At 40.2% G+C, this 26905-nt stretch overlaps 1 gene segment (V, D, J or C); it reads left to right on the top strand.

The window, feature by feature from the left end:
• The first annotated feature begins 20150 nt into the window (after positions 1-20150).
• On the top strand, positions 20151-21748 carry LOC117596939 (T cell receptor alpha variable 12-3-like). The segment is given in 2 exon segments: positions 20151-20190; positions 20356-21748. Coding segments are annotated over 2 exon segments (408 nt in total).
• Positions 21749-26905: the final 5157 nt, after the last annotated feature.

The raw sequence follows: 26905 nt of genomic DNA, 5'->3' as shown, positions 1-26905 counted from the left end.
TGTTTGTGAAGTGTCGACCGTTCTATCTGCCGAGGGAATTCACGGCTATCGTCATTGTTGCTGTGTACATTCCCATTTGCAAACGCTAAGGACACGCTTCGCGAACTGTACAGCGCTATCAGCGAGCAACAAACAAACAACCCTGACGGCTTTTTCATTGTAGCTGGTGACTTCAACCATGCAAACCTAAAGACATTTTTGCCGAAGTTCTACCAACATGTGAACTTTGCAACAAGGTGAAACAACACGCTCGACTTTGTTTATACAACAGAGAAAAATGCATACAAGTCTGCACCCCGCTCCCACCTCGGATACTCAGACCACATCTCTGTTATGCTGATTCCAGCATACAGACCACGTCTCAAACTTGCCAAACCGGTTCAAAAGCAGATCACAGTATGGCCAGACAATGCTACCTCAGCACTGCAGGACTGCTTCCAGGACACAGACTGGAACATGTTCAGAGAGGCAGCCACCTACAACAATCACACAGACTTACAAGAGTACACTGAAACAGTGACTGCGTATATCAAAAAGTGCATAGATGATGTGACAGTCACCAAGACCATCACTACACGGGCCAACCAGAAGCCATGGATGACAGCTGAGGTTCGCGGGCTGCTAAAAATCCGAGATGAGGCATTCAGATCAGGAGATAAGCCAGCTCTCAAAACAGGAAGAGCCAATCTGTCTCATGGCATCAAGAAGGCAAAACATCAATATGCTCAAAAAATCAACAACAACTTCAGTGACAGCAAAGACACCCGGACCCTGTGGCAAGCCATTCAGACCATCACTGGCTACAAGCCCCTGCCACAGGCCAGTGACGATGACACATCCCTGCCGGATGCACTCAACCACTTCTACTTACGATTTGAGATACAGAACGACACACCTGCACAAAAACTACACACATCTCCAAATGACCAGGTGCTCTCTCTCTCTCCAGCTGATGTAAGAAAGACCCTGTCCAGGATCAACTCACGTAAGGCTGCGGGCCCTTACCCCTCTGTAATTGAATCCTGGACTTTTTAACTGAAAGACCTCAGTCAGTCCGTGTCGGCCGCAACACCTGCAGCACTACCACACTGAGCACAGGCGCCCCACAGGGCTGTGTATTCAGCCCGCTGCTCTTCACGCTGCTGACTCCAACCACATCATCAAGTTTGCTGATGACACAACTGTGGTAGGCCTCATCAGAAACAACGATGAAACTCACTACAGAGAGGAAGTGGCACAGCTGGCTGAATGGTGTGGTGTCAACAACCTGTTCCTCAATGTGAGTAAGACAAAGGAGGTTGTGATGGACTTCAGGAGAAACTCTGTTGACCACCCCCCACTGACCACTGACGGTTCGGCTGTGGAGAGAGTAAGCAGCACTAAATTCCTGGGAGTGCACATTACAGAGGATCTCATCTGGACCACCAACATCACATCACTCAACAAGAAGGCCCAACAGTGCCTCCACTTTCTCTGCCGGCTAAAAAGAGCGAGTCTCCCTCCACCCATCCTCACCACTTTCTACATTGAGTAGTGTACCAGCTGCATCACTGGATGGTATGGAAGTTGCAGTGCTGCTGACCGCAAGACCCTACAGCGGACAGTGAACACAGCTGCAAAGATCATAGGTGCCCCTCTCCCCTCCATCCTGGGCATTTTCCTTGCACCATACTCCAGCAAGGCTACCAGCATCGTGAAGGACCCTTCCCATCCCTCCCACAATCTCATCCAGCTCCTGCCATCAGGTAGAAGGTACCGGAGTATCAAAGCTCGCTCCATCAGATTGCTCAACAGCTTTTTCCCCCAGGCTGTGAGAGCCCTCAACTCCAATCTCCCTGTCCCGCTCTGAAACCTCATCCATAACCATAAACACCTCAAACCCATGAAACCCATGAAAAACCCATGGAAAAAACCCAGGGAAAAAACAAAAAAACAAACTCACAATCTGTTTAAGTGCAATTCTGAGTGTGCTACACACAGGTGAGTGGGCTATACAAACCACCTGTAGTAACACACTCTTTTCCCGGAATGTACACTGAACACTTTTTATAGACACACTCTCACACAAAGACTCAGTCTGATAATATATGTTTACTTGTGCATTGCACTACAAATCATCTTGCACTATGCGCTGCTTCCCCTAAAATATCACTTTTGCACAATTTCATGTACAAAATACCTCTTTTGCACAATTCCATTTACAGTATATATGTAAAGTTTTGTATAGTTTTTGTAAAGTTTTGTAAAGTATGTATAGTCATCTAAATTGTTTCTTATACTTCTATGTTTATATTTATGTTTAACTTGTATGTAGCACCGTGGTCCTGCGAGACACGACATTTCGTTCAACTGTATGTCCACACATGTAGCAGAATGACAATAAAGCTCAACTTGAACTTGAACTTGAACTTATCATTTCGAGACTGGACTACTGCATCTCGCTCCTGGCAGCTCTGCTTCTGAGCTCCATTCGTCCTCTGCAACTGATCCAGAATGCAGCTGCACCACTGGTTTTCAACCTTCCTAAGTTCCCACACCACCCCATTGCTACGCTCCCTCCACTGGCTTCCTGTAGCTGCTGCATCAGATCTAAAACACTGATGCTCACCTACAAACCCAAAAACAGACCAGCACCCACTTACCTCAAAGCTCTTATCACACCTCGCACTGCACCACGCTCCCTCTGATCCTCTAGCACTGCTCGACTGATCCCTCCATCTCTCAGGGTACAAGGAAGACCTGCATCAAGACTCTTCTCTGTTCTGGAGCCTAGATGGTGGAAGGAACGTCCCCTAGATGTCCGAACATCTGAGCCTCTGGAATTTCTTTACTGAAGCAGAATAATGACTACATCAGTAACAAAAAGAATTGGACCTGTCATGGTGCAATAAGGTGCAATTTCATGTTTCAAGTATTTTAAAATCGATAGTCTCTAAATAAAACAAGGCAGAATGTAATAACTTAGTATTAGCTAAACAAAATTTAGACTTTAACATTTATCCATTTATCCAGTGGGATACTGGCTAATTTGGCCCATCAAAGACATTTAGAAATGAATTTTGTTCTAAATTAAAACCATGTTGTGGAAGTAATTGAATGAAAAGATTCAGAAATAAAAGCACTAGTCTCTGTTATTCCACTAGGGGGCAAAATAAAGCAATAAACTCAGCTACTGACAAAAACGTGCTACTTTCACTCTGCAACCATGTCTCTTTGTAAAGAAGAAAAAAAAACATGAAAAGTTCAAGGAGTTGAACAATTATAAATTTTGCACCCAAAATGTGGATTTTTATTTTTTGCCCCGAATGAACTGCAGTCTATTTATCTGTTCTGTAGGTGATGTATTCATCTGTACACTGAGAATAAAGCTTTCAGAAAGATGCTGATAAATAAATGAACACATTTAAGAGTTGTTGTTGATGTTTTATTGGTCACTAAACTGATGCTGAATGTAATGTCAGGATGCAGCAAGTCAACAATCTGTCAGTAACATTGGTGACACTGTCATGTGATGCTGTGGGGCGGAGCTTCATCAACCTTCATGATGTTAACATATCAGAGTACAGAAAGAATATTTTCATTCAGCTAAGACCATTCATCATGTTCACTGTTATATTCATGTGTCTGTGGCTTTCACTAGGTGAGTTCTACATTGACCTTTTGTTCTTTCAGAAATATTAAGTGTTGAATTAGTGATTAATTATTCTGTGTGGTGTTAAGAAACATCAGAATGTGGGTGTGACTTATGTAGTTCTGGTTTGATTGTGTAAAGGTTAAAAACATTATGTTCTCTTCTCTATGACAGGTGACTCCATGGCAGATTCAATACAGCCACTTTCCCCTCATGTAGTTGTAGATGAAGGTGATGATGTTACTCTGTCCTGCAACTACAGTGCTGCTGTACAGAATCTGCAGTGGTACAGACAATATCCAAAATCTAAACCGGAGTTCCTTCTTTATATTTTTGAAAGTGGAGCTATGAGTCCAGATCTCCCCCCAAGAATGTCTGCTAAAGTTCCTGGAGATAAACGAGTGGATCTGCTCATCTCCTCTGCTGCTGTATCAGACTCTGCACTATACTACTGTGCTCTGGCGCCCACAGTGACAGGAAATCCAACTGCACTGTACAAAAACTTTAACACAGTTTTGTTATAGTGAAAGCAGTTCTGCTGATGATTTAGAGAAATTGCCCTTTTTGGAGGATTCTCACTTTGTCATGAGTGAGAACTGGGACCTCCACCTGCAGGCATATGAAGGTGACCTCAGAAGTAAATCAGTATTAAACAATCTGAATTATTGAGCACTTTAACATCTCCCATTAATGTGCTTTTGTAAGGTAAGGGTGCAATATAGAAGGACCCTAGAACTATACATAGAGCACAAACTCCTGCAAATGATATAAATCAATAATCACTGAATAAAAAACTGATCAGTCAAATAAAGATTGTGTCCACTGTATAATGTGTGGTGTTTAAATGGTAAAATAAATTCAGTAAGTAACTAAAAATATGTTCCACAATAGACTGTCTTTCAGCCCTGTCCTCTGATTGGTTGACGTTGGCAGGATCCACCAAATCAGGGAGTCTCTCCTTCCTAATGGTAGCTCTATTGTACAGCACTGTGTTATGTCACATACCAATGGCTCTGGATATGGAGTCCATCTTGCAGGCGTACTCTCTGTCTCCAAGCAGACTATCAAATCGATCTACAATGTAGAAGAGACAGGAACATTTTAAGAAAATATTTTTAAAGCAAAACCATATACAGTAATGTAGTCAGCATTCAGCTGTAAGCAGTTATATAGTGTAGACTGTCTGAGAATACGAGTCATGAACTGACCCAGGCCATTTTGCCTTAATACTGGTAGTCAGGGACTGATCACAGGTCATGTAAACAGGGGGAAAAGATCATAAGGGGAAAGGTCATAAGGGGAAAGATCATAAGGGTCAGAATTTCAGCTTTCTTCTTCTGATATTTACATCTAAATGTGTTAAACAACTCAGAACATGGCACCTTTTGTTGTAGACTGCCCAGTTTTTAGGTCAGCAAAAGTATTGGGACAGAGAGAGACTTAAAATAAATTAAAGTAAATAACATTTAATATTTGGTAGCATAGCCCTTACTTGCAATAACTGCATCAAGCCGGCGACCCACTGACATCATCAAACAGTTGCATTCTTCTTTTGTAATGTTTTTCCAGGCTTGTAGCGCAGCTTCTTTCAGTTGTTGTTAGTTTTGAGGGGTTTCTCACTTCAGTCTCCTCTTCAGGAGGTGAAACGCTGCTTACCTGGGTTAAGGTCTGGTGATGGACTTGGCCAGTCTAAAACCTTCCACTTTTTCTTCACATTTCTCTGTAAATTGGCAGACAGAATGTTTCAGTAGATTTCTGAATTCATTCTGCTGCTACCTTCATGAGTTCCATCATCAATAAAGATTAGTGAGTCTGTTCCAGAAGCAGCCATGCAAGCCCAAGCCATGACACTACCTCCACCATGCTCGACCCACGAGCTTGTATGTTTTGGATCCTTTCTTTCTCCACACTTTGGCCTTTCCATCACTTTGGTAGAGGTTCATCTTGGTTCCAGAACTTCTGTGGATCATCTCTGTATTTCTCTGTGAATTCCAGTCTGGCCTTCTGATTCTTACTGCTGATGAAAGGTTTGCTTCTTGTGGTATGGCCTCTATATTTCAGCTATTGAAGTCTTCTTCAGCCACTGGATTGTGACATATTGACCCTGCCCTGTGGAGGTGGTTGATGATGTCACTGACTGTTGTTTTTAAGTTTTTCTTCACAGGTCTCACAATGTTTCTGTCATCAGCTGCTGTTGTTTTCCTTGGCCAACCTGTTCCATGTCTGGTTCTTAGTACACCAGTCGTTTCTTTCTTTTTCAGGACATTCCAAATTGTTGAATTGGCTATTCCCAATGCTTGTGCAATGACACTGACCAATTTTTCCCTCTTTTCTCAGCTTCAAAATGGCTTGCTTTTCTCCTACAGACAGCTCTCTGGTCTTGATGTTGGTTTATCCTTTTTAACAACAAATGCAGTCTTCACAGGTGAAACCCAGGGATCACACCAGGAGTAGACATTCACAGCTATTAATTGTTTACACAATCAGTATAACAGGACACACCTGGGCAAAAAAAATGAGTAGGTTCTAAGAACGTAGATGTACATAAGAGCACCAAGCTTATATTTTTGTATTGATTTTTAATCTTGAGCCACAACACAGGCCTCTGACTCCAAAAGAGATGTTTAAGAGGTGAAGTGGGATGCAGTGTGTTGATCAGCAACAGTGGAATAGTTGTGTGTTGTATTGGTGACTCAGATCACTGTCACTGATACTGTGAAGTGATGATCTGTACAAAGTTATGCTACAACAGCAGCACTTCCTGGGTGTGGCCTTCTAGAGACGTGTTCCCTCATGTGTAAAGTTCAGCACATACAGCACTATTATACAGAATACTCACAGAGCTGTGTTCAGAAATGGCTCAACTATACAACTTACTGTACATAGTGAGATACACACCACTGATTCTCACTCTAGCTACAGGTAATTCACTTTCACCAGTTAATCAACTGAATTAATTAATACCCATGTTTTTATTAATCTAGTCATTTACTACTTTCATAAGTCAATATTTTGTTTACAAAAATACTTCACAGATTTATTTCTTTATGTTCTTCTCTACAGCAGGCAGTTTTGCAGATAAAATTGGGCCGAAGGATGAAGATACCAACATTATCAGAAATGAAACAGACACTGTTACTCTGAAATGTTCGTATGAGTCAAGCAGCAGTAATATTTGGCTTTACTGGTACAAACAATATCCTAACAGCGCACCAAAGTTTTTACTGTATGTAGGTGACACTCCCAGTGATCCTCGATTAAAGGCAGAATCAACCAGAGACTCTACTGAACTTACTATCAGAGGTCTAAAGCTCTCAGATTCTGCACTCTATCACTGCGCTCTCAGAGTAGCAGCACAGTAATACAGAGTCAGTGAAAGGCTGTACAAAAACATAACAATGGTTTATATGAAGTTTCTAAAACCACATCAAAGATACTCCCTTTACCAACTTGTTATCAGTTATCCACAGACACAAACAGCATTAGTGGTAACATATGCAGCTGAAAGAAAGAGAATAAAATAAAGAGCATTTAAACATGACAACTACACATTAATCACACTAAATTCACAAATCTACATTTTTCATGCTCAAGTAATATTTTACAGACTTTAACAGAGCCACTGTGCTATTTTGAGCTAAAGTTATTGACCTTTTCTGGCAGTTTTCCTCATGATTCACTGTAATTTATTTCTTCATTTATTCATTGATGTGTTTTTTATGCATTTACACACAAATGTGAGCTAAGGCAGTGGCCTTTTCCCAACACTCTGACCACACATGAGTTTGATCGTACAGATACAAAGATGAAATGGATGAATAAGGAAATGGCAGCAGCACAATGTACACAATCATGCAGATACAGGTCAAGTGCTTCAGTTAATGTTCATATCAAATATCAGAATGTGGGGAAAATGTGATCTCAGTGACATCTACTGTGGCATGGTTGTTAGTGTCAGATGGGCTGGGAAATCTCCTGGGATTTTCACCCACAACAGTCTATAAATAACGTCTCCAGGTTACATATGTAACCATGGTTCCCCGAGGGAACGAGATGCTGCATCGAAACACTATGGGAACACCTTCAGTGTGACCACACTCTGAATCACGTGTGTACTCAGTCCAATCGATGGGCGAGACATCACGGGCAGGTTGACGTAGCGACCAGGAAGCTTAAAAGCACGCGCAGTGGATGCCGCGGCAGCTTCGAGAATGAAGTGGGCGCTCGCAGGGATGCCAGAAGTATGGCACTGAGACGCAGCGTCTCGTTCCCTCGGGGAACCATGGTTACATACGTAACCTGGAGACGTTCCCCTTCAGGAACTCGAGCTGCGTCAAAACGCTCTGGGAACAAGTACAAATCCCTGCCTAGTGTGGAAGAGCACAGCTAGGACGAGAGAACAAAAGAGCTCGGAGTGGCCATAGAACCTGACAAAAGTCAGGGGCACGGACCAACCCGCAGGGGTGCAGATGTCCTGCATAGGCCACTGAGAGGGCTTGTAGATCCCCAACTCTCTTGAGAGAGGAAATCGCCAGAAGAAAGGATGTCTTCAAAGTGAGATGACGATCTCCTCTATAGGCTCAAAAGGAGGTTTACAGAGAGCCTCTAACACCACAGCCTGGTCCCACGGAGGGACACGAGATCATACCAGAGGCCTCAGCCTCAGCGCACCACGGAGGAAACGTGTAACTAGGGGGTGTCTGCCCACAGACTGACCACCAAGAGGGGCGTGGCTGGCCGCAATGGTCGCCACGTAGACCTTCAAGGTGGAGTGGGTCAACCATGTGGAGAATCGGAGCTGCAAGAACTCCAGTACTGTACCAACAGGGCAGTTAACTGGGTCAAGCTGGCGGTCTCCACACCAAGAAGTGAAAAGTTTCCACTTCAAGGCATACAGTTTCCTCGTAGAGGGAGCTCTGGATTGGAGAATGGTCTCAACAACCTTGGTTGAGAGACCGGAAGCTACGAGTTGTGCCCCCTCAGAGGCCACATCCACAGCTTCCACAACTCCGGGCGGGGGTGGAAACCCGCCTGTGAGAGGAGGTCCCTCCTGACGGGGATCTCCCATGGAGGGCCGTCGAGAAGGGAAATCAGGTCCGAGAACCATACTCGGCCCGGCCAGATCGGGGCTACTAACAACAGAAGGACCCTGTCCCGGAGCACTCTCTTCGGAACTCCCCGGAGCAGAGCAATCGTGGGAAAGGCGTACAGAAAAAAAAAAGACCAAAAACCCTTGGTGTGTTAAAGTCTTCCTCCTTTCTCCACAAGATGGCGTAGTCAGTTTTCTTATTGTGGGCCAAGTACTAGAACCCTGCTCACATCCCCAGAGATGTTGACTTCTTTGATTATGAATATTCAAACTTTGCACAATAATATAGACTCTAACGGTTCTTCAATCATACAGACATATATGTTTGCATTGCATAAAACCAGAGATCTGATTTGTGATCTTACTGCAGTCTTGAACCATCAGTAACATCTCTGATTATTCAATCAATTGGATTAGTGTAATTTTCAACTCATGATTAATAGAATGACTTGTTTCTCTTAATTAATAATGAAAACTGAAATTGCAGTAGGGCTATAAATACAGTTTCTTAATAATGTGTGATAATATATTTGTCTCCAGCATGGACAAGCACATTACTGCTGCAATGAATAAAAAAGGATCTGGGCAGATGGCATAAAAGGTAAGAGGGTACAGATGCAAATGCAGAGAGAGAGAGAGAGAGAGAGAGAGAGAGAGAAACAAATCAGCAGCTTGGTAAGTCAGGTACGGACACACTGAGTGTTACTTCACACTGAGAATGTGAACCAGAGTCCTTTAAATACGGTGAGGTGTGATTGTTCTCAGATGAGGGTGATTAGTAATCAGGTGAACGTGACCAAGTCTGATGTTGGGAATTGTAGTCCATGGCGGCTATATTCACAGGACGCACTGTGTTCTGGGAAAAGCCGGATCATTCCAGCCGCTGCCGGGTGCGAGTGCGCGGACCTGGCGCGTATACTCAGCCACCTGCCTAGCGTCTTGGGTCATGGTGAGCAGCTGTTTCCTGATTTCCTTACCCTCTGGTGCATGGCCGAAGACATGCTGGAAGAGCTCAATGAACCAGTCATAGGAATTCAGTTGATTGTCTCCATGATTCCACAACACCATGACTCAATCTAGCACCTTGCCTTTTAGGAGGCCAAGGAAGGGAGTTGTCTTCTTCTGCTCCTTCAGCCCTGCTTTACTGGCAAAATAGAGGGAACACTGTAGCAGAAAGCCACTGCAGCGACACCACTTATAAAAACAAATATAACAGGCAATTAAAATATTTAATAATGTAATTATTGGATCATATTTTTATAGACTAGAATGAATAATTGTTCATCATTACATTATTTTCCTGCTTACAGTTTGAGTTCAGGACAGTTTCCCCATGTGATACTGAATGTAAAGCCAGGATGCTTCAGTAAGAATCAACAATCTGTCAGTAACATTGGTGACACTGTCATGTGACGCTGTGGGGCGGAGCTTCATCAACCTTTATGATGTTAACATATCAGAGTACAGAAAGAATATTTTCATTCAGCTAAGACCATTCATCATGTTCACTGTTATATTCATGTGTCTGTGGCTTTCACTAGGTGAGTTCTACATTGACTTTTTGTTCTTTCAGAAATATTAAGTGTTGAATTAGTCATTAATTATTCTGTGTGGTGTTAAGAAACATCAGAATGTGGGTGTGACTTATGTAGTTCTGGTTTGATTGTGTAAAGGTTAAAAACATTATGTTCTCTTCTCTATGACAGGTGACTCCATGGCAGATTCAATACAGCCACTTTCCCCTCGTGAAGTTGTAGATGAAGGTGTTAATGTTACTCTGTCCTGCCGATATGAAATCACCAGTGCTACAGGAAACACCAACCTGCAGTGGTACAGACAATATCCAAAATCTAAACCTGAGTTCCTTCTTTATATTTATGAAAGTGGAGCTCTGAGTCCCAACAGACCACCAAGAATGTCTGCTAAAGTTCCTGGAGAGTGGATCTGCTCATCTCCTCTGCTGCTGTATCAGACTCTGCAAAAAGATATAGGGATACTGAAAAGATATGGGGATACTGATCTTATTCTCCAGCTGCATTAGATGTGAACTGACCAATATTGTCAATATGAACAATGTCTTGGCTAAAAGCTTTGTCATTTTGAATTCTGGAAGAAATGTAGAAAGATAACAGCACTTCCGCTGTATGTTTCTCTACATTAGGGCTGCTAAATTCTGGTGCTGGAGGTTTGGAGTCCAGCAGTTTGGTGATTTCCATGCTGTAACGCCTCATTCAACTCATTCTTTAACAGCTTTAGTCGACCCTCTAGGACCGGATTTTGACCTCCATAATCTACAGAAGCAGCCAACTAATGTTTTTTCTTTTTTTTGGAGGAAAAAGTGTAAAAGCAACAAAAACCACTCACACTGCAAATAACACACCAGCAGCCACACCAACTACACACACAATGCTGCACACCTAAGGAGGGAAAACACAGAACTTAAATAGGGAAACTAATTAGAGGAACACAAAACAGGTGAGCACAAACAAGGAAGGAAGTGGGGCAGACAACAAAAGAAGAATTTCAAAAAATGTGAGTAAGGGAGCCCTCTGGTGGTCTGGAGGGGAATTGTCCATGGTGGACGTGACAAACTGAAAATCTGCATAACTGAGAATTGTGCAAAAATAAAAAACAAAATATAAAACACAGTGTCCTCCACACAAGAAGGTTGGGTCTGCTTACACACACCAGCTCACAGTGCAGCAGCTGCAAAGGAAACAGAAACAAAGACACAGAGACAAGCAACACGGCAAGCAGAACCACACCAGGTGATTAACCACAGGATTAACCACAGACACACACAACATTTGTGGTAACATATGCAGCTGAAAGAAAGAGTAAATAAAAAGCATTTAAACAAGACAAGTAGAGACAATCATTCTAAATTAACAAATTTACATTTTTCATGCTCAGGTAATATTTTATAGACTTTAACAGAGCCATTGTGCTATTTTGAATTAAAGCTATTGACCTTTTCTGGCAGTTTTCCTCATGATTCACTGTAATTTATTTCTTCATGTATTCATTGATGTGTTTTTTATGCATTTACACACAAATGCATGTTACTCTGCTGGATGTGAGCTAAGGCAGTGGCCTTTTCCCAACACTCTGACCAGACATGAGTTTGATTGTACAGACACAAAGATGAAATGGATGAATAAGTCAGGAAAGCGTACATATCAATGGGTAATAGGTTGAGGGGAAGTAACCAGCTGTGGCCATAAATGATGTGAGGACATAACGTGAACTAGCTCAGTATTTCTAGGGTGTCTAAGAGTTTATAATGTAATTTTATTGCCTCTTTTTCATCACTAAAACGACTGGCACAGATATACAGTAAACAGCATAAAATGAGATCTAAAAGCCTGCAATGGACTAATATAACTGCAGAGGGACTTCAGTCAGTCCCTCCTTCCTGCTCATTTACATTCAAGCACCACAGTGTGAAGGCAGTTGGCTCCAAACAAAACACACCACTTTTCCATCGTTTGTCATATTGTGTTTCTGAGCACTGTCCAGGTGTGCAGATGTTACCATTGAAGACGAGTCACTCTGAAAGCTACGGTTACATTTCAGGGAGATGCTGTGTGTCAGAGTACAGAGGAGCTGAAGAGGAGACCAATTAGAGCTGGAGCTTCAAAAGAGATTGGGATGACACTAACTGGAAAACCACCCACAGCACTAATCTTCAATCTTTGGATAAACTGGAGGAACCTTTGGTGGAATCTGGTTGCAGAGATCAAGCTCCAAGTCCTGGAGTTTTAAAAGTAATTTTCCTGCCAGCAGTGTAAACAATAAAGAAAACATGAGAATGAAATTATAAGCCTGCAGCTAATGATTGAGGAAAAAGTAGGCACTGATGATGATGTGCTGCAAAAGGTCATTTTACACCTAAAGGTGTAATGCTATGTTCTCAAAAGGCCAACAAAGGACAGTGGACGATATTCTTTATTCGGATGCAACAGGCAGCATCGTTCAAAAAAAGTGAGAGGAACAGAACCTCAGGTTTATGTTTATGAACTGGTTGTATGAAAGCCATTAAAAGCGGCCACACCACTCCCAGTAGCAACCTTCTTAACCCTTTCAGGCACAGTGGCTGCTGTGAGAAACCACCTGTATTTTTCTCAGTCAATTCTCAGTTTGCATTAAAGTTTACAGAAGGAACCTCTACCATTTTTGAAAATGCTAATTGTTGTTCAGGGGATGGCAGAAAAGGAGCACACAGGAAGAGATGCAATAACTGTATTTTCTCTTGAAAGTTGCTGAAGCATCCTCATCAAAAATTGCTTTTCTGCTGATCGAAGTTACATTTACATTTATGGCATTTGGCAGACGCCCTTATCCAGAGCGACTTACAAAAGTGCTTTCAAGTCTATCAAAAAATACATTCAATACATTTTTTGTGTTTCAGAAAACACAAAAAATACATTCTGAAGTTATTTTTTGTTCATACATCTGAACTCAGACCAAGGCATTCATGTTACTCTTCTGTGTTTTTATGGTTATTATTAATCTCCTCTGCTGCAGGGACTGACTCTGTAGTGTACAGCTGTGCCATGGAGCCCACAGTGACGGCAAACCCAGATACATAGTACAAAGTGTTTCACACGACAGATTCATATTTTCATATGAAGTGAGGAGTACACTCGTTTTTTGTCAGTAATCTTCATTGAAAAATTCAATAGTCTTCACTGTGCATTGTGCTAACTAGCAAAAAAAATCTGATTCATATTATACAAAGGGTTTTCTCAGTTCCTCATCACTACTGCAGTTATAGATTTTCCCGAGCCGTCCCTATGGCCTGAGAATGTCATCATTCGCTGCTTAGCTGGGTAAATTAAACAAAGACCTATGTTTATATGACTTACTTACATCCAAAAATAAAACCAGTCACTTGGGCCAGCTACCCAGCATGCAGCTGCATTACACCAGACCAACCCGTCATATCTTCAAGTGAAGGCAGCAGCACCACACTGACCTGCACATATGATCAATCAGCTTACTATCTCTACTGGTATCAACAAAACCCTCAATCAGGACCTGAGTTTCTGATGATGATTCATAAATCCACAGAACGTGTCAGTAAAGCTGAACAACTTGACCCAAGACTATCCATCAGACTCCGTAAAAATGAGAGTAAAGTAGTTTTGGAGCTCTCCTCTACTTCAGTATCAGACTCTTCACTGTACTACTGAGCCATGGAGCCCACAGTAACAGGAAACACAACTACACTGTACAAAAACTCCTTCACATCACAAAAGGGAGGTTTTTCTTTTTCTCAGGAGGGGGAGCTGTTTGGCTTTTTGATTCAAATAAATTTTCCTTTTTCAATTTCCAGTCTTTGATGTTGGAATAACTTTGAATATCTATGCTGATTGTGCTAGAATAATCTCCATAGAAAATGTTAATCACCTTTCTGGATATTAAGAAATTTTATTATTTCATAAATTTAATTCTCATGCATCAGGTCTGTTTTATTATTTAAACCGAAAAACCCAAAATGTCCCAACAAATGTAGCTGTTATTTGTGAACAGAATTTGTTTAGAAAAATATATGTTTAAGTGAAATGTTGTGAGTTGAATAAGATTGTGTTTATTTATTAGAGCAACTACATATCATGAAGAATATTTCACATCTATTCATGCTAAAATGTGTTTAAATAAAAAAGGTTCGTCTACATTAGAATATGTTGTTATTATATAAAATTAAAATCCTACTCAGTAAACGTCACCTCTTCAGGTAAATAATAAAGATAAATCCACTTTAAATGCATTTAAATTGACTGTAGAGAGTTATGGAAGTGTTGTGTGTTTTAAAGATCAGAATGGTGTGGGAACTGAATCGCTTTTCAGCCTCATCTACAGGTAGTTATGTGAACTCTATTTATAGCCAGGTTTTTATTCATTTTAGTAACCAAATAAAGCTTGATTTATTCATATTAATGGGCCAAGCTTCCACGCTGAACAAATAAACAAATCCATATTTTTATAGGAACAAAATGCTAAAAAGAAAGGAATCAAGAGACCAATCAAACAGGCTAATGACTATAAAAACTCAATAATAAATAGAATAAGTTTGCTAATAGTGGGATGTGATTCCCACCACTGTATTTTCGTTTACAAAAATACTTCACAGATTTATTTCTTTATGTTCTTCTCTACAGCAGGCAGTTTTGCAGATAAAATTGGGCCGACGGATGAAGATACCAACATTATCAGGAAAGAAACAGACACTGTTACTCTGAAATGTTCATATGAGACAAACAGCAATAACATTTGGCTTTACTGGTACAAACAATATCCTGGTGTTTCTAGCACTCCTGATGATCGTCGATTAGAGTCAAAAACAACCAGAGACTCTACTGAACTTACTATCAGAGGTCTAAAGCTCTCAGATTCTGCACTCTATCACTGCGCTCTCGGAGTAGCAGCACAGTAATACAGAGTCAATGAAAGACTGTACAAAAACATAACAATGGTTTATATGAAGTTTCTAAAACCACATCAAAGATACTCCCTTTACCAACTTGTTATCAGTTAACCACAGACACAAACAGCATTTGTGGTAACATATGCAGCTGAAAGAAAGAGAAAAGAAGAATAAAGAAGGATTCACACGACATTTACATATTTTTAGCTTACTCAGTTACATTATTAGGTAGCTCCTGTTGTCAACTATAAACAACAGTTTCTTGATTTGGGAAAGACGTTGTTGTTTTGAGAGATAGTTCCCTAGCTTACTCACTTACATTAGATAGAAAGCTGAACTCGAGTGAAGCAGCTGAGGCTCTGTACAAGAAGGTTGGGTCTGTTTACACACATCAGCTCACAGTGCAGCAGCTGCAAAGGAAACAGAAACAAAGAGACAGAGACAAGCAACACTGCATGCAGAACCACACCAGTAAAGAAAGCACATTACATCAGAGGGTTACAGGAACGAAGAGCCACCAAGAACATCACCAAAGCTGTAGAAAAAGCGTTGAGGTGGCTGAGGATCAAGAGGGCTGATCCATGGCGTGGCGCGCTACTTGAACACAAGTCGGGGACTGATCACCCCGGGCTGGGTCGCCTGGGTGAGGGTGTCTGATGATCTAAGTCCTGAAACACCCTATGACCCCGGGTTCATCACTGATGATGTGTCCAAGTCGCACCATCTGGTGTTTCAAGAAACAAGAAACTATAAAATAAATGATTAACAAACAACTTATTGACAACTTTACGTAAGTAAATAAATAAGTCGATAAATTAATTCATGTCTGTTGCTAAAGGTGATGCATTGATTTTAACAGGCAAATACCAAATCCTTTTTTTCACCAGTCACTTTTTTATCTTTCTTTTTAGTGTACAAATAATGTAGAAAACACCCAAACTGGCAGAGGCTTAGATTTTTGTATAGATGTTAAAATTTCAAAAACAACACAGGCTGTCACTGATACTGTGAAGTGATGATCTGTACAAAGTTATGCTACAACAGCAGCACTTCCTGGGTGTGGCCTTCTAGAGACGTGTTCCCTCATGTGTAAAGTTCAGCACATACAGCACTATTATACAGAATCCTCACAGAGCTGTGTTCAGAAATGGCTCAACTATACAACTTACTGTACATAGTGAGATACACACCACTGATTCTCACTCTAGCTACAGGTAATTCACTTTCACCAGTTAATCAACTGTATTAATTAATACCCATGTTTTTATTAATCTAGTCATTTCACAGGTCAATATTTTGTTTCCAAAAATACTTCACAGATTTATTTCTTTATGTTCTTCTCTACAGCAGGCAGTTTTGCAGATAAAATTTGGCCGACGGATGAAGATACCAACATTATCAGGAAAGAAACAGACACTGTTACTCTGAAATGTTCATATGATACAAGCAGCAATAACATTTATCTTCACTGGTACAAACAATATCCTAACAGCGCACCACAGTTTTTACTGTTTAAAGGCGCAAGCTCAGCAACTACAGAGCGCAAACCCACTGACACTCGATTAGAGTCAAAAACAATCAGAGACTCTACTGAACTTACTATCAGAGGTCTAAAGCTCTCAGATTCTGCACTCTATCACTGCGCTCTTGAAGTAGACGCACAGTAATACAGAGTCAATGAAAGACTGTACAAAAACATAACAATGGTTTATATGAAGTTTCTAAAACCACATCAAAGATACTCCCTTTACCAACTTGTTATCAGTTAACCACAGACACAGACAGCATTTGTGGTAACATTTGCAGCTGAAAGAAAGAGAAAATAAAATAAAGAGCATTTAAACATGACAACTACACATTAATCACACTAAATTCACAAATCTACATTTTTCTTCCTCAATAAATATTTTACTGACTTTACCAGAGCCATTGGGTCAGGTGTTGTTGGTGTTTAATACTTTGAATTAAAGCTATTGATCTTTTCAGGTTAGTTTTTCCCCGATGATTGATTGTGTTCAATTGTTCATTCATTCATTCATTCATTCATTCATTCATTCATTCTGCATGTACATCCAAACACATGTTACTCTGCTGGATGTGAGCTAAGGCAGTGGCCTTTTCCCAACACTCTGAACAGACATGAGTTTGATCGTACAGATACAAAGATGAAATGGATGAATAATGAAATGGCAGCAGCACAATGTACACAATCATGCAGATACAGGTCGAGTGCTTCAGTTAATGTTCATATCAAATATCAGAATGTGGGGAAAATGTGATCTCAGTGACATCGACTGTGGCATGGTTGTTAGTGTCAGATGGGCTGGGAAATCTCCTGGGATTTTCACCCACAACAGTCTATAAATAACCGCTCTTTACAACCATGGTGAGCAGAAAAGCATCTCTGAAAGCACAGTGTGTCAGATCTTGAGGTGGATGGTCTACAACAGCAGAAGACTAATCTGAGGCTACAGTGGGAACAGACTCACTGAAACTGGACAGCTGAAGATTGGAAAAGCATCACCTGGTCTTTTTCTTCAACTGTCTAGAAAGTAAACGACTCTACACTGGTCCCTACCAGGCACTTTAACTTCACATGGTGGACCCAAAACTGCAACTAATTCAACATCTGAAGGAAATCTGATAAAATATTATTAGGTGGCTGCTGTTGTCAACTATAAACAACAGTTTTTTGATTTGGGAAAGACGTTGTTGTTTTGAAAGATAGTTCCCTAGCTTACTCACTTACATTAGATAGAAAGCTGAACTCGAGTGAAGCAGCTGAGGCTCTGTACAAGTTCAGGAGTTAAATAACGTTATGTTCTGCAAATTACTATTTGTTAAGATTTGTGAATGAAAAAAAACTTCTTATTCCCAGCATCCCCTTTTTAGTGCAAACTGGGGCATAGTGGTAGGGGTCAGTTAAAGTCTTTCTCCTTTCTCCACAAGATGGCGTCGTCAGTTTTCTTATTGTGGGCCAAGTACTAGGACCCTGCTCACATCCCCCAGAGATGTTGACTTCTTTGATTATGAATACTACTTTGCACAATAATATAGACTCTACAGTTCTTCAATCAAACATACAGAGTACCTTAGATTAAGGCGCAGCTCTGGATGGTTCATAGAGTGTTTCGGTAAACTAGAATGCTGGGTGCTGTGGTCTGCCCCCACAAACACACACACACCCTCATCTGTTCATTCAGGTTTGTTGATGGCGGAGTGGCTGGCCGCTTTATCTCCCTGGGTGCCCTCATGCCTGTGTTACATTCTGGCTCTCACTTTTTGTAGTTAGACTGTTAAACCATTACAGGACAAGATCATACCTATTAATCTGTCCTTTCTCTCTCTCTGTCTCTGTTGAGTTACACGTTATCCCTGCTGCCTAACATGTCTGCCTTCTGGTCCTGCCTGGCCCATCCTGATGCACAGCTTCAGCTTGAAGCATCCTTCATCTGAGAGTCTCTCACTGCTGTTGAAAATGGCCCTGCATGGATAGCTTAAAGTTTGCCCTGAGGCTGCTGTGGATTGTACCACATGGATACAGGAAAGATGTATCTAAAGATGTAATAAGCCTACATGAGCCTAAGGATTGAACTTGCTAAAACTATGCTCAATTCTCATTCATTATACAGTGAATAACTTCACCTGAATATTATAGACTTAAAGCTAAAAATCTTTCCAACACACATAGTGCTCTGTAGAAGAGTGATGATTTAGAATCTCACTATTGAGTGTCACCAAGATGACGATGGGTTCCCTTTTGAGTCTGGTTCCTGTCAAGGTTTCTTCCTCATTTCATCTCAGGGAGTTATTCTCTCTCACACACACACACATCAAATTACAAGTCAATTTTAAATGATTGGTGATGTAATCGTTGTTGTAGGAATTGAGTTGAAGGACTGAAGCTGTTTTGTAGGAAAAGAGTGGACCTGCTCCTTACATGGACCTTGAAGTAATATTTTATTATAAGTTTATGGAATTAAGAATTTTGATATAGGCAAATTTGCTGTTAATTAAATACATGTATTATTTTCTCAAAAAACTGAGACTAAAATTAAATGCAACTTAGCTGTCAAGAATAACATTGGCAACACTGAAATGAGAGGTACAGGGAAATGAACAAGGAAGAATTGGACATGTTTTAGAAATGGTTTCATAAAGTGAAATCACATGTTTCAAGTATTTTAATGTGATAGTCAGTAAAGTAAAAATGTTCTAATGTAATATTGGCTATAAAAAAAATTGAATTTCACATTTATAAGTCCACAAATTATAGTGAGTTTAAAATGTTTTCCTTTTCCAACAAGATGGAGACAGTCAGCCTCATTACAGCACTACTTCTGCTGCAGAAGTGACACTCCAAGCTCTAATGGGGTACTGGCTATCTGCCCCACCAAAATTTTGTTCTAAATTCAAATGATCTTGTGGAAGTAATTGAATGAAAAGATTAGGGAAAATGTGCTAGTCTCTGTAATTCCACTAGAGGGCAAAACAGAGCAATAAACTCATCTACTGGCACATTGTGCTACTTTCACTCTGTAACTATGTCCCTTTCCCAAAGAACCAGTTTAGAGGTTTCACAGTGACAGGAGTGAATACTTTGGCAATTACAACTTCCTGTTTGTACATTCAGAATAGAGCTTTCAGATAAATGCTGGTAAATGTACACATTTAAGAGGAGTGGTTGATGTGTTATTCATCACTAAACTGTTTTTTTTTTGGCCCACTTGACATTAAAGTTACTGTAGTGTGGCCCATTATCTAAAATGACTTTGAAACCACTGGTATAAAATATAAATAAAAACCTTTATTATCAAAAAGACAGTTTCCCCATGTGATGCTGAATGTAAAGCCAGGATGCTTCAGTAAGAATCAACAATCTGTCAGTAACATTGGTGACACTGTCATGTGATGCTGTGGGGCGGAGCTTCATCAACCTTTATGATGTTAACATATCAGAGTACAGAAAGAATATTTTCATTCAGCTAAGACCATTCATCATGTTCACTGTTATATTCATGTGTCTGTGGCTTTCACTAGGTGAGTTCTACATTGACTTTTTGTTCTTTCAGAAATATTAAGTGTTGAATTAGTGATTAATTATTCTGTGTGGTGTTAAAAAACATCAGAATGTGGGTGTGACTTATGTAGTTCTGGTTTGATTGTGTAAAGGTTAAAAACATTATGTTCTCTTCTCTATGACAGGTGACTCCATGGCAGATTCAATACAGCCACTTTCCCCTCGTGAAGTTGTAGATGAAGGTGATGATGTTACTCTGTCCTGCAGATACGAAACTACCAGTACTGCAGCAACCACCTACCTGCAGTGGTACAGGCAATATCCAAAATCTAAACCTGAGTTCCTACTTTACATCACTGCAAGTGGCCGTAAAAGTGACCCTCTTCCATCACGTCTGTTTCCTAAAGTTGATGATAAAAATAAACAGGTGGATCTGCTCATCTCCTCTGCTGCTGTATCAGACTCTGCACTATACTACTGTGCTCTGCGGCCCACAGTGACAGGAAATCCAACTGCACTGTACAAAAACTTTAACACAGTTTTGTTATATTGAAAGCATGAATGAATGAAGACATTCTTTCACAATATGAGCGCAGAGCTTGAAGGGATCTTTGAGAAAAGGTGATACAATCTTAATTCCTAGGGCATTGACGGGACAGAAGACGGGCTTTCTACAAGCTAGTTGTGATTAACTTCAACTTTACCAGCCTCAGAGCAGGTTAGATGTGTAGAGTAAGTGATCTACTACAGCTAAAAAGAGAGCCACCTTTATGATACAGATAAGCCAGAGTTTAACCCAAAGTTAGCTCACTAACCCTGAAATCCTGCTTCATGGTACAGCCCTCAGCATAAACAATTACTGAAGATGAATGAGTGTGCAGTTCCCTCTGAAAGTATTGGAACACAAAGCCAGTTCAGCTGTTTTTGCTCTACACTGAAGACATTGGCGTTTGAGATCAAAAGATGAATATGAGTTGATAGATCAGAATTTCAGCTTTCATTTCCTGATATTTACATCTAGACGTGTTAAACAACTCAGAACAAGGCATCTTTGGCAGCAGACTGCCCAGTTTTTAGGTGAGCAAAAGTATTGGAACAAAGAGTCTTAAAGTAAATAACTCAATGTTTGGTTACATAATTCTTGCTTGCAATAACTGCATCAAGCCGGGGACCCACTGAAATCACCAAACTTTTGCATTCTTCTTTTGTGATGTTTTCCAGGCTTGTAGCAGCAGCTTCTTTCAGCTGTTGTTAGTTTTGGGGGGTTTCTCCCTTCAGTCTCCTCTTCAGGAGGTGAAATGCTGCTCAGTTGGGTTAAGGTCTGCTGATGGACTTGGCCAGTCTAAAACCTTCCACTTTTTCCCCTGATGAAGTGCTTTGTTGTGTTGCAGTGTGTTTTGGGTCGTTGTCTTGCTGCGTGATGAAGTTCCTCCCAATTAGATTGGATTCATTTCTCTGTAAATTGGCAGACAGAATGTTTCTGTAGACTTCTGAATTCATTCTGCTGCTACCTTCATGAGTTCCATCATCAATAAAGATTAGTGAGTCTGTTCCAGAAGCAGCCATGCAAGCCCAAGCCATGACACTGATCAATTTTCCCTCTTTTCTCAATTTCTAAATGGCTTGCTTTTCTCCCATAGACAGCTCTCTGGTCTTGATGTTGGTTTATCTTTTTTAACAACAAATGCAGTCTTCACAGCCAAAACCCAGGGATCAAACCAGGAGTAGACATTCACAGCTATTAATTGTTTAAACAATCAGTCTAACAGGGCACACCTGGTCAACAACAAACACCTGCCAGTCACATGTTCCAGTATTTGTGATCACTTTAAAATGGGTGGGTTCTAACAAAAGGTGCAATGTTCTAAGTTGTTAAACACACCTAGATGTACACAACAGCACCAGGCTTATATTTTTGTATTGATTTTTAATCTTGAGCCACAACACAGGCCTCTAACTTCAAAAGAGATGTTTAGGAGGTGAAGTGGGATGCAGTGTGTTGATCAGCAACAGTGGAATAGTTGTGTGTTGTATTGGTGACTCAGTTCACTGTCACTGATACTGTGAAGTGATGATCTGTACAAAGTTATGCTACAACAGCAGCACTTCCTGGGTGTGGCCTTCTAGAGACGTGTTCCCTCATGTGTAAAGTTCAGCACATACAGCACTATTATACAGAATCCTCACAGAGCTGTGTTCAGAAATGGCTCAACTATACAACTTACTGTACATAGTGAGATACACACCACTGATTCTCACTCTAGCTACAGGTAATTCACTTTCATTAATAATTTAATTAATTTTATTAATTACCTCCCATATTTGAAGCATTAAGCTAGTTATTTCCTAAGACAATGTTTTAACTTGTTTACAAAAATACTTCACAGATTTATTTCTTTATGTTCTTCTCTACAGCAGGCAGTTTTGCAGATAAAATTGGGCCGACGGATGAAAATACCAACATTATCAGGAAAGAAACAGACACTGTTACTCTGAAATGTTCATATGAGACAAGCAGCAATGACATTCTGCTTTACTGGTACAAACAATATCCTAACAGCGCACCACAGTTTTTACTGTATAAAAATGCAAGGTCAGCATCGGGAGAGCGCAAACCTACTGACACTCGATTAGAGTCAAAAACAACCAGAGACTCTACTGAACTTACTATCAGAGGTCTAAAGCTCTCAGATTCTGCACTCTATCACTGCGCTCTCAGAGTAGCAGCACAGTAATACAGAGTCAATGAAAGACTGTACAAAAACATAACAATGGTTTATATGAAGTTTCTAAAACCACATCAAAGATACTCCCTTTACCAACTTGTTATCAGTTAACCACAGACACAAACAGCATTTGTGGTAAAATATGCAGCTGAAAGAAAGAGAAAAGGAGAATAAAGAAGGATTCACATGACAGTTACAAATTAATCAGAGTAAATTAAAGAAACATTTTAATGACTAACAGAGGCATTGTGTCAGGTGTTACTGGTGCATACAATATGAACTTAAATTTATTCACCTTTTCTCAAGTTTGAGTGAGTTTGATTGTACAGATACAACAAAGATGAAATGGATGAATAAGGAAACTATGGGTGGAACGTTGGATGTCAGTTTGACTGCATACAACTTTCATGATAAAGGGCCTAAAATGTTTCTTTTCTCTAAAACATGATTGTGGGATTATGGATGTCTTAGCCTTTGAGTTAACACTATTCTGTTCTCACTAGAACTGTGACATTCAGGATTTCCTGACATCAGATTTTTATAGGCCAGCATTAGTTAGGTTGCAGCTGCAGGCCACTAAGCAGCAGTTTATGTTGTTTATAAGGTAAAGCAGCTTTGTATCTGATTATATAATATGTTGTAGTCTTATTAATGTCATAGACATACTGATAAAAATTAGGCTGCACATCTAATAGGTTAAAGATAAAGTAACTTATGGGGAAAAATACATTTATGAATCTGAGCCTTTTGGCACTTTTCTTTGCCTGCCATGACACAATGATGCACAACTTCCAACAATCAGTATCACTAATTCCCCTCTTATAGCCAGTAATGAAGAGTAATGAAGGGTTTAACAGAAGTCAGACAATAGTTTGACTTTAAAGGTGATTGTCTTCTTCACTTTATGAAACAGCTGATAGGACAGTGTTCTTAGAGCTCTACACTGACACACTACAGCTTTGGGGTAATGGAGAGTCTATATTGCAGTGTAATTGCACCCATTCAAAGGTGAAACTGTGGAAATGCTCAATACATGCTGCTTTGTTTTTATCAAGAAAACGAATGCCCTTATGAGCAACAGAATTAACAGAACACGAGGATATGGACAGCTGTAATTATAATCAAGGACACGGGAAGTAGAGGTGCCGAGAGTGCTGCAACACCCTGACTTTCAGGATTCCTTTAACTGCAACTGCTAAAATAACAATAATAATAATAATAACAACAATAATAATAATAATAATAATAATAATAATAATGGATGCACAAATAAAGAAATCGGATAACAAACTTTGAACTTGATACCACAGCGATTTGCCAATGATTACAGCAACACATCACGCTTTTTCGAGTCTTCGGGCAGAAGAGTTTACATTTTCCACTTTATCTGTAACATGAAAAGCAGCATTTTTTTGTCTTATTAACTTGAAGAGAGAAAAAGCAAGGCTGCTGAGGGAACAACTGTTTATAGCTGCTATAACGTAAGTGCTAACAGGAACTAACTCCTGTGTCAGGAAACCTTCTTTTACAAAGTGCTGACACTCCTTCCCTAAACATTACATGAATGTCTCCTAACAGAAAATGTAACCAGATCAATGATCATGTGTTTCCTTTGTTCTATAACAACATGGTTTAAATGGGTTTATTAAAAGGCTTAGATCTGTGGCACCTCTGCCTCTAAAAATAAAAAAGTGGAAAACCACATACAGCAATCTAAATAACACTCCTTAAAACATATCAGATAATCTGATTGTACCTCATGTTAAAAATTCTTTGTGTTGTAAGACTTCATATTAAAAGGTAAAAAAACACATTAAAAAACACAAACACAAGCTTGGCAGCTGTCATTAATAACTAATATGTGATGGCCTAAGGGGAAATATAGAGGCTATAACTGTGATTTTGGGGGAATATTTGTAGTCAGTGGACTTCAAGGTATGCTCTAACGTGCTCAATTCCACTGTCGCCATCATCCACCATGGGATCAGTGTTTTCTCTTAAATAGCTCTCTTCTTCTGCAGACATTGTTCGCATGTTCTCCGTATCACTGTTGGAGTGAGGGAGTGATTCTTCTGGTTTGGAGTGGAAGTGTTGTATATCCGCCGGTGTATTGTTGTCTCCACTGTATTGCTCTTCCTACTGGATCAACAATCCTGAGTCTCTCACATGACCTTCTCGCTACATTTAACCTTCTACTGCTCAAACTTCCACATATATGTATATATATTTCTTCTACATTTGGAGTAGATGCCAGCACTTCTAATATCACTAAGAGTCTAACTCTTCATCTAACAAACTACTAAATTTTTGGCAATGCAGGAGTGTGTGTACTTATACACAGTAAAGAGGCAGCTGAGGTCCAACTACATTCAACTTCCTGAAGCCCCTGAATTTGACATTCATGTATATCGTACCTACACACAAGGATATAACAGAGGAACTGTTAGGTTAACACACCCTGGACAAGTGCTTAAATGAAAGGATTTACACACACACACACAGCTAGCTAGCTCTGTACATTTATCTATTGGCTACATCTCTCTCTCTTCTCTGCTCTGATCCCTCGAGCAGGCCTGCAGTCAGTTTACTTGCTCTTTCCTGTGATGCCTGAGGCTCTAAAGCCTGTGACAGGAAGCTATTCGGCTAACAATAGCTAGCTAAAACACAAGTTGTGGTTGAAATGGAAATGGATGCTCCACAACAATAAGTGCAGTTCTCATAGCCAGTGGTGGCAGGTTAGCTGCTTATTTTAGGTAGCTCGCTAAACCACACGGCAAAGTTCACAAGCCTGAAACAAAAATGCTCTACTATTCCAGGAATAATGCTATTCAATATTGTTAATTTGATGAGCAGTGCTTTCTCTGTTGATCTAGTGTGTTCATCATGTGTGTCTTTGCAGGTCTGTTTCATTTATTTTTGAGCCTTATGGGAAAACTGTATCAGGAAATCCTGCGAGTCGGATGCAACTGCAGAATCCTTTTATTTTAAACAACTAAAAATAACAGACAATACCAAAAACAAACCAAAAAGTAGAAAAACTATAACAAGAGACTAGACTGAGGCGAGGCAAAGAAAAGAAAAATCAACATGAAAACAAAAACCACTGACACTGCAAATAACACACCAGCAGCCACACCAACTACACACACAATGCTGCACAACTAAGGAGGGAAAACACAGAACTTAAATAGGGAAACTAATTAGAAGAACACAAAACAGGTGAGCACAAACAAGGAAGGAAGTGGGGCAGACAACAAAAGAAGAATTTCAAAAAATGTGAGTAAGGGAGTCCTCTGGTGGTCTGGAGGGGAATTATCCATGGTGGACGTGACAAACTGAAAATCTGCATAACTGAGAATTGTGCAAAATAAAAAACAAAATATAAAACACAATGTCCTGCACACAAGAAGGTTGGGTCTGCTTACACACACCAGCTCACAGTGCAGCAGCTGCAAAGGAAACAGAAACAAAGAGACAGAGACAAGGAACACTGCACACCAGATGATTAACCACAGGATTAACCTCACTTAACCACAGACACAAACAACATTTGTGGTAACATATGCAGCTGAAAGAAAGAGTAAATAAAATAAAGAGCATTTAAACATGACAAGTAGAGACAATCATTCTAAATGAACAAATTTACATTTTTCATGCTCAAGTAATATTTTACAGACTTTAACAGAGCCATTGTTTAATTTTGAATTAAAGCTATTGACCTTTTCTGGCGGTTTTCCTCGTGATTCACTGTAATTTATTTCTTCATTTATTCATTGATCCTGTGATCTCCCTGGACAACTCTGATCTCACTTTCTGTCACTGCCTGCAACCTTGAGGTAACCATGGACAATCAGCTGTTCTTTTCCTCTCACATTGCTAATCTGACACGCTCGGGCCGATTTCTCCTTTATAACATCAGGAGGATTCGTCCATTTCTATCCACACAGGCCACTCAGGTGCTTGTTCGGTTCCTTGTAATTTCAAGACAATTCTTTCCCGTCTCACATGT

The sequence above is a fragment of the Pangasianodon hypophthalmus genome, chromosome 4 (assembly GCF_027358585.1).
Source record: "Pangasianodon hypophthalmus isolate fPanHyp1 chromosome 4, fPanHyp1.pri, whole genome shotgun sequence".
In the NCBI taxonomy this organism is placed as follows: domain Eukaryota; kingdom Metazoa; phylum Chordata; class Actinopteri; order Siluriformes; family Pangasiidae; genus Pangasianodon; species Pangasianodon hypophthalmus.
This window is presented reverse-complemented; position numbering and strand designations above follow the sequence as displayed.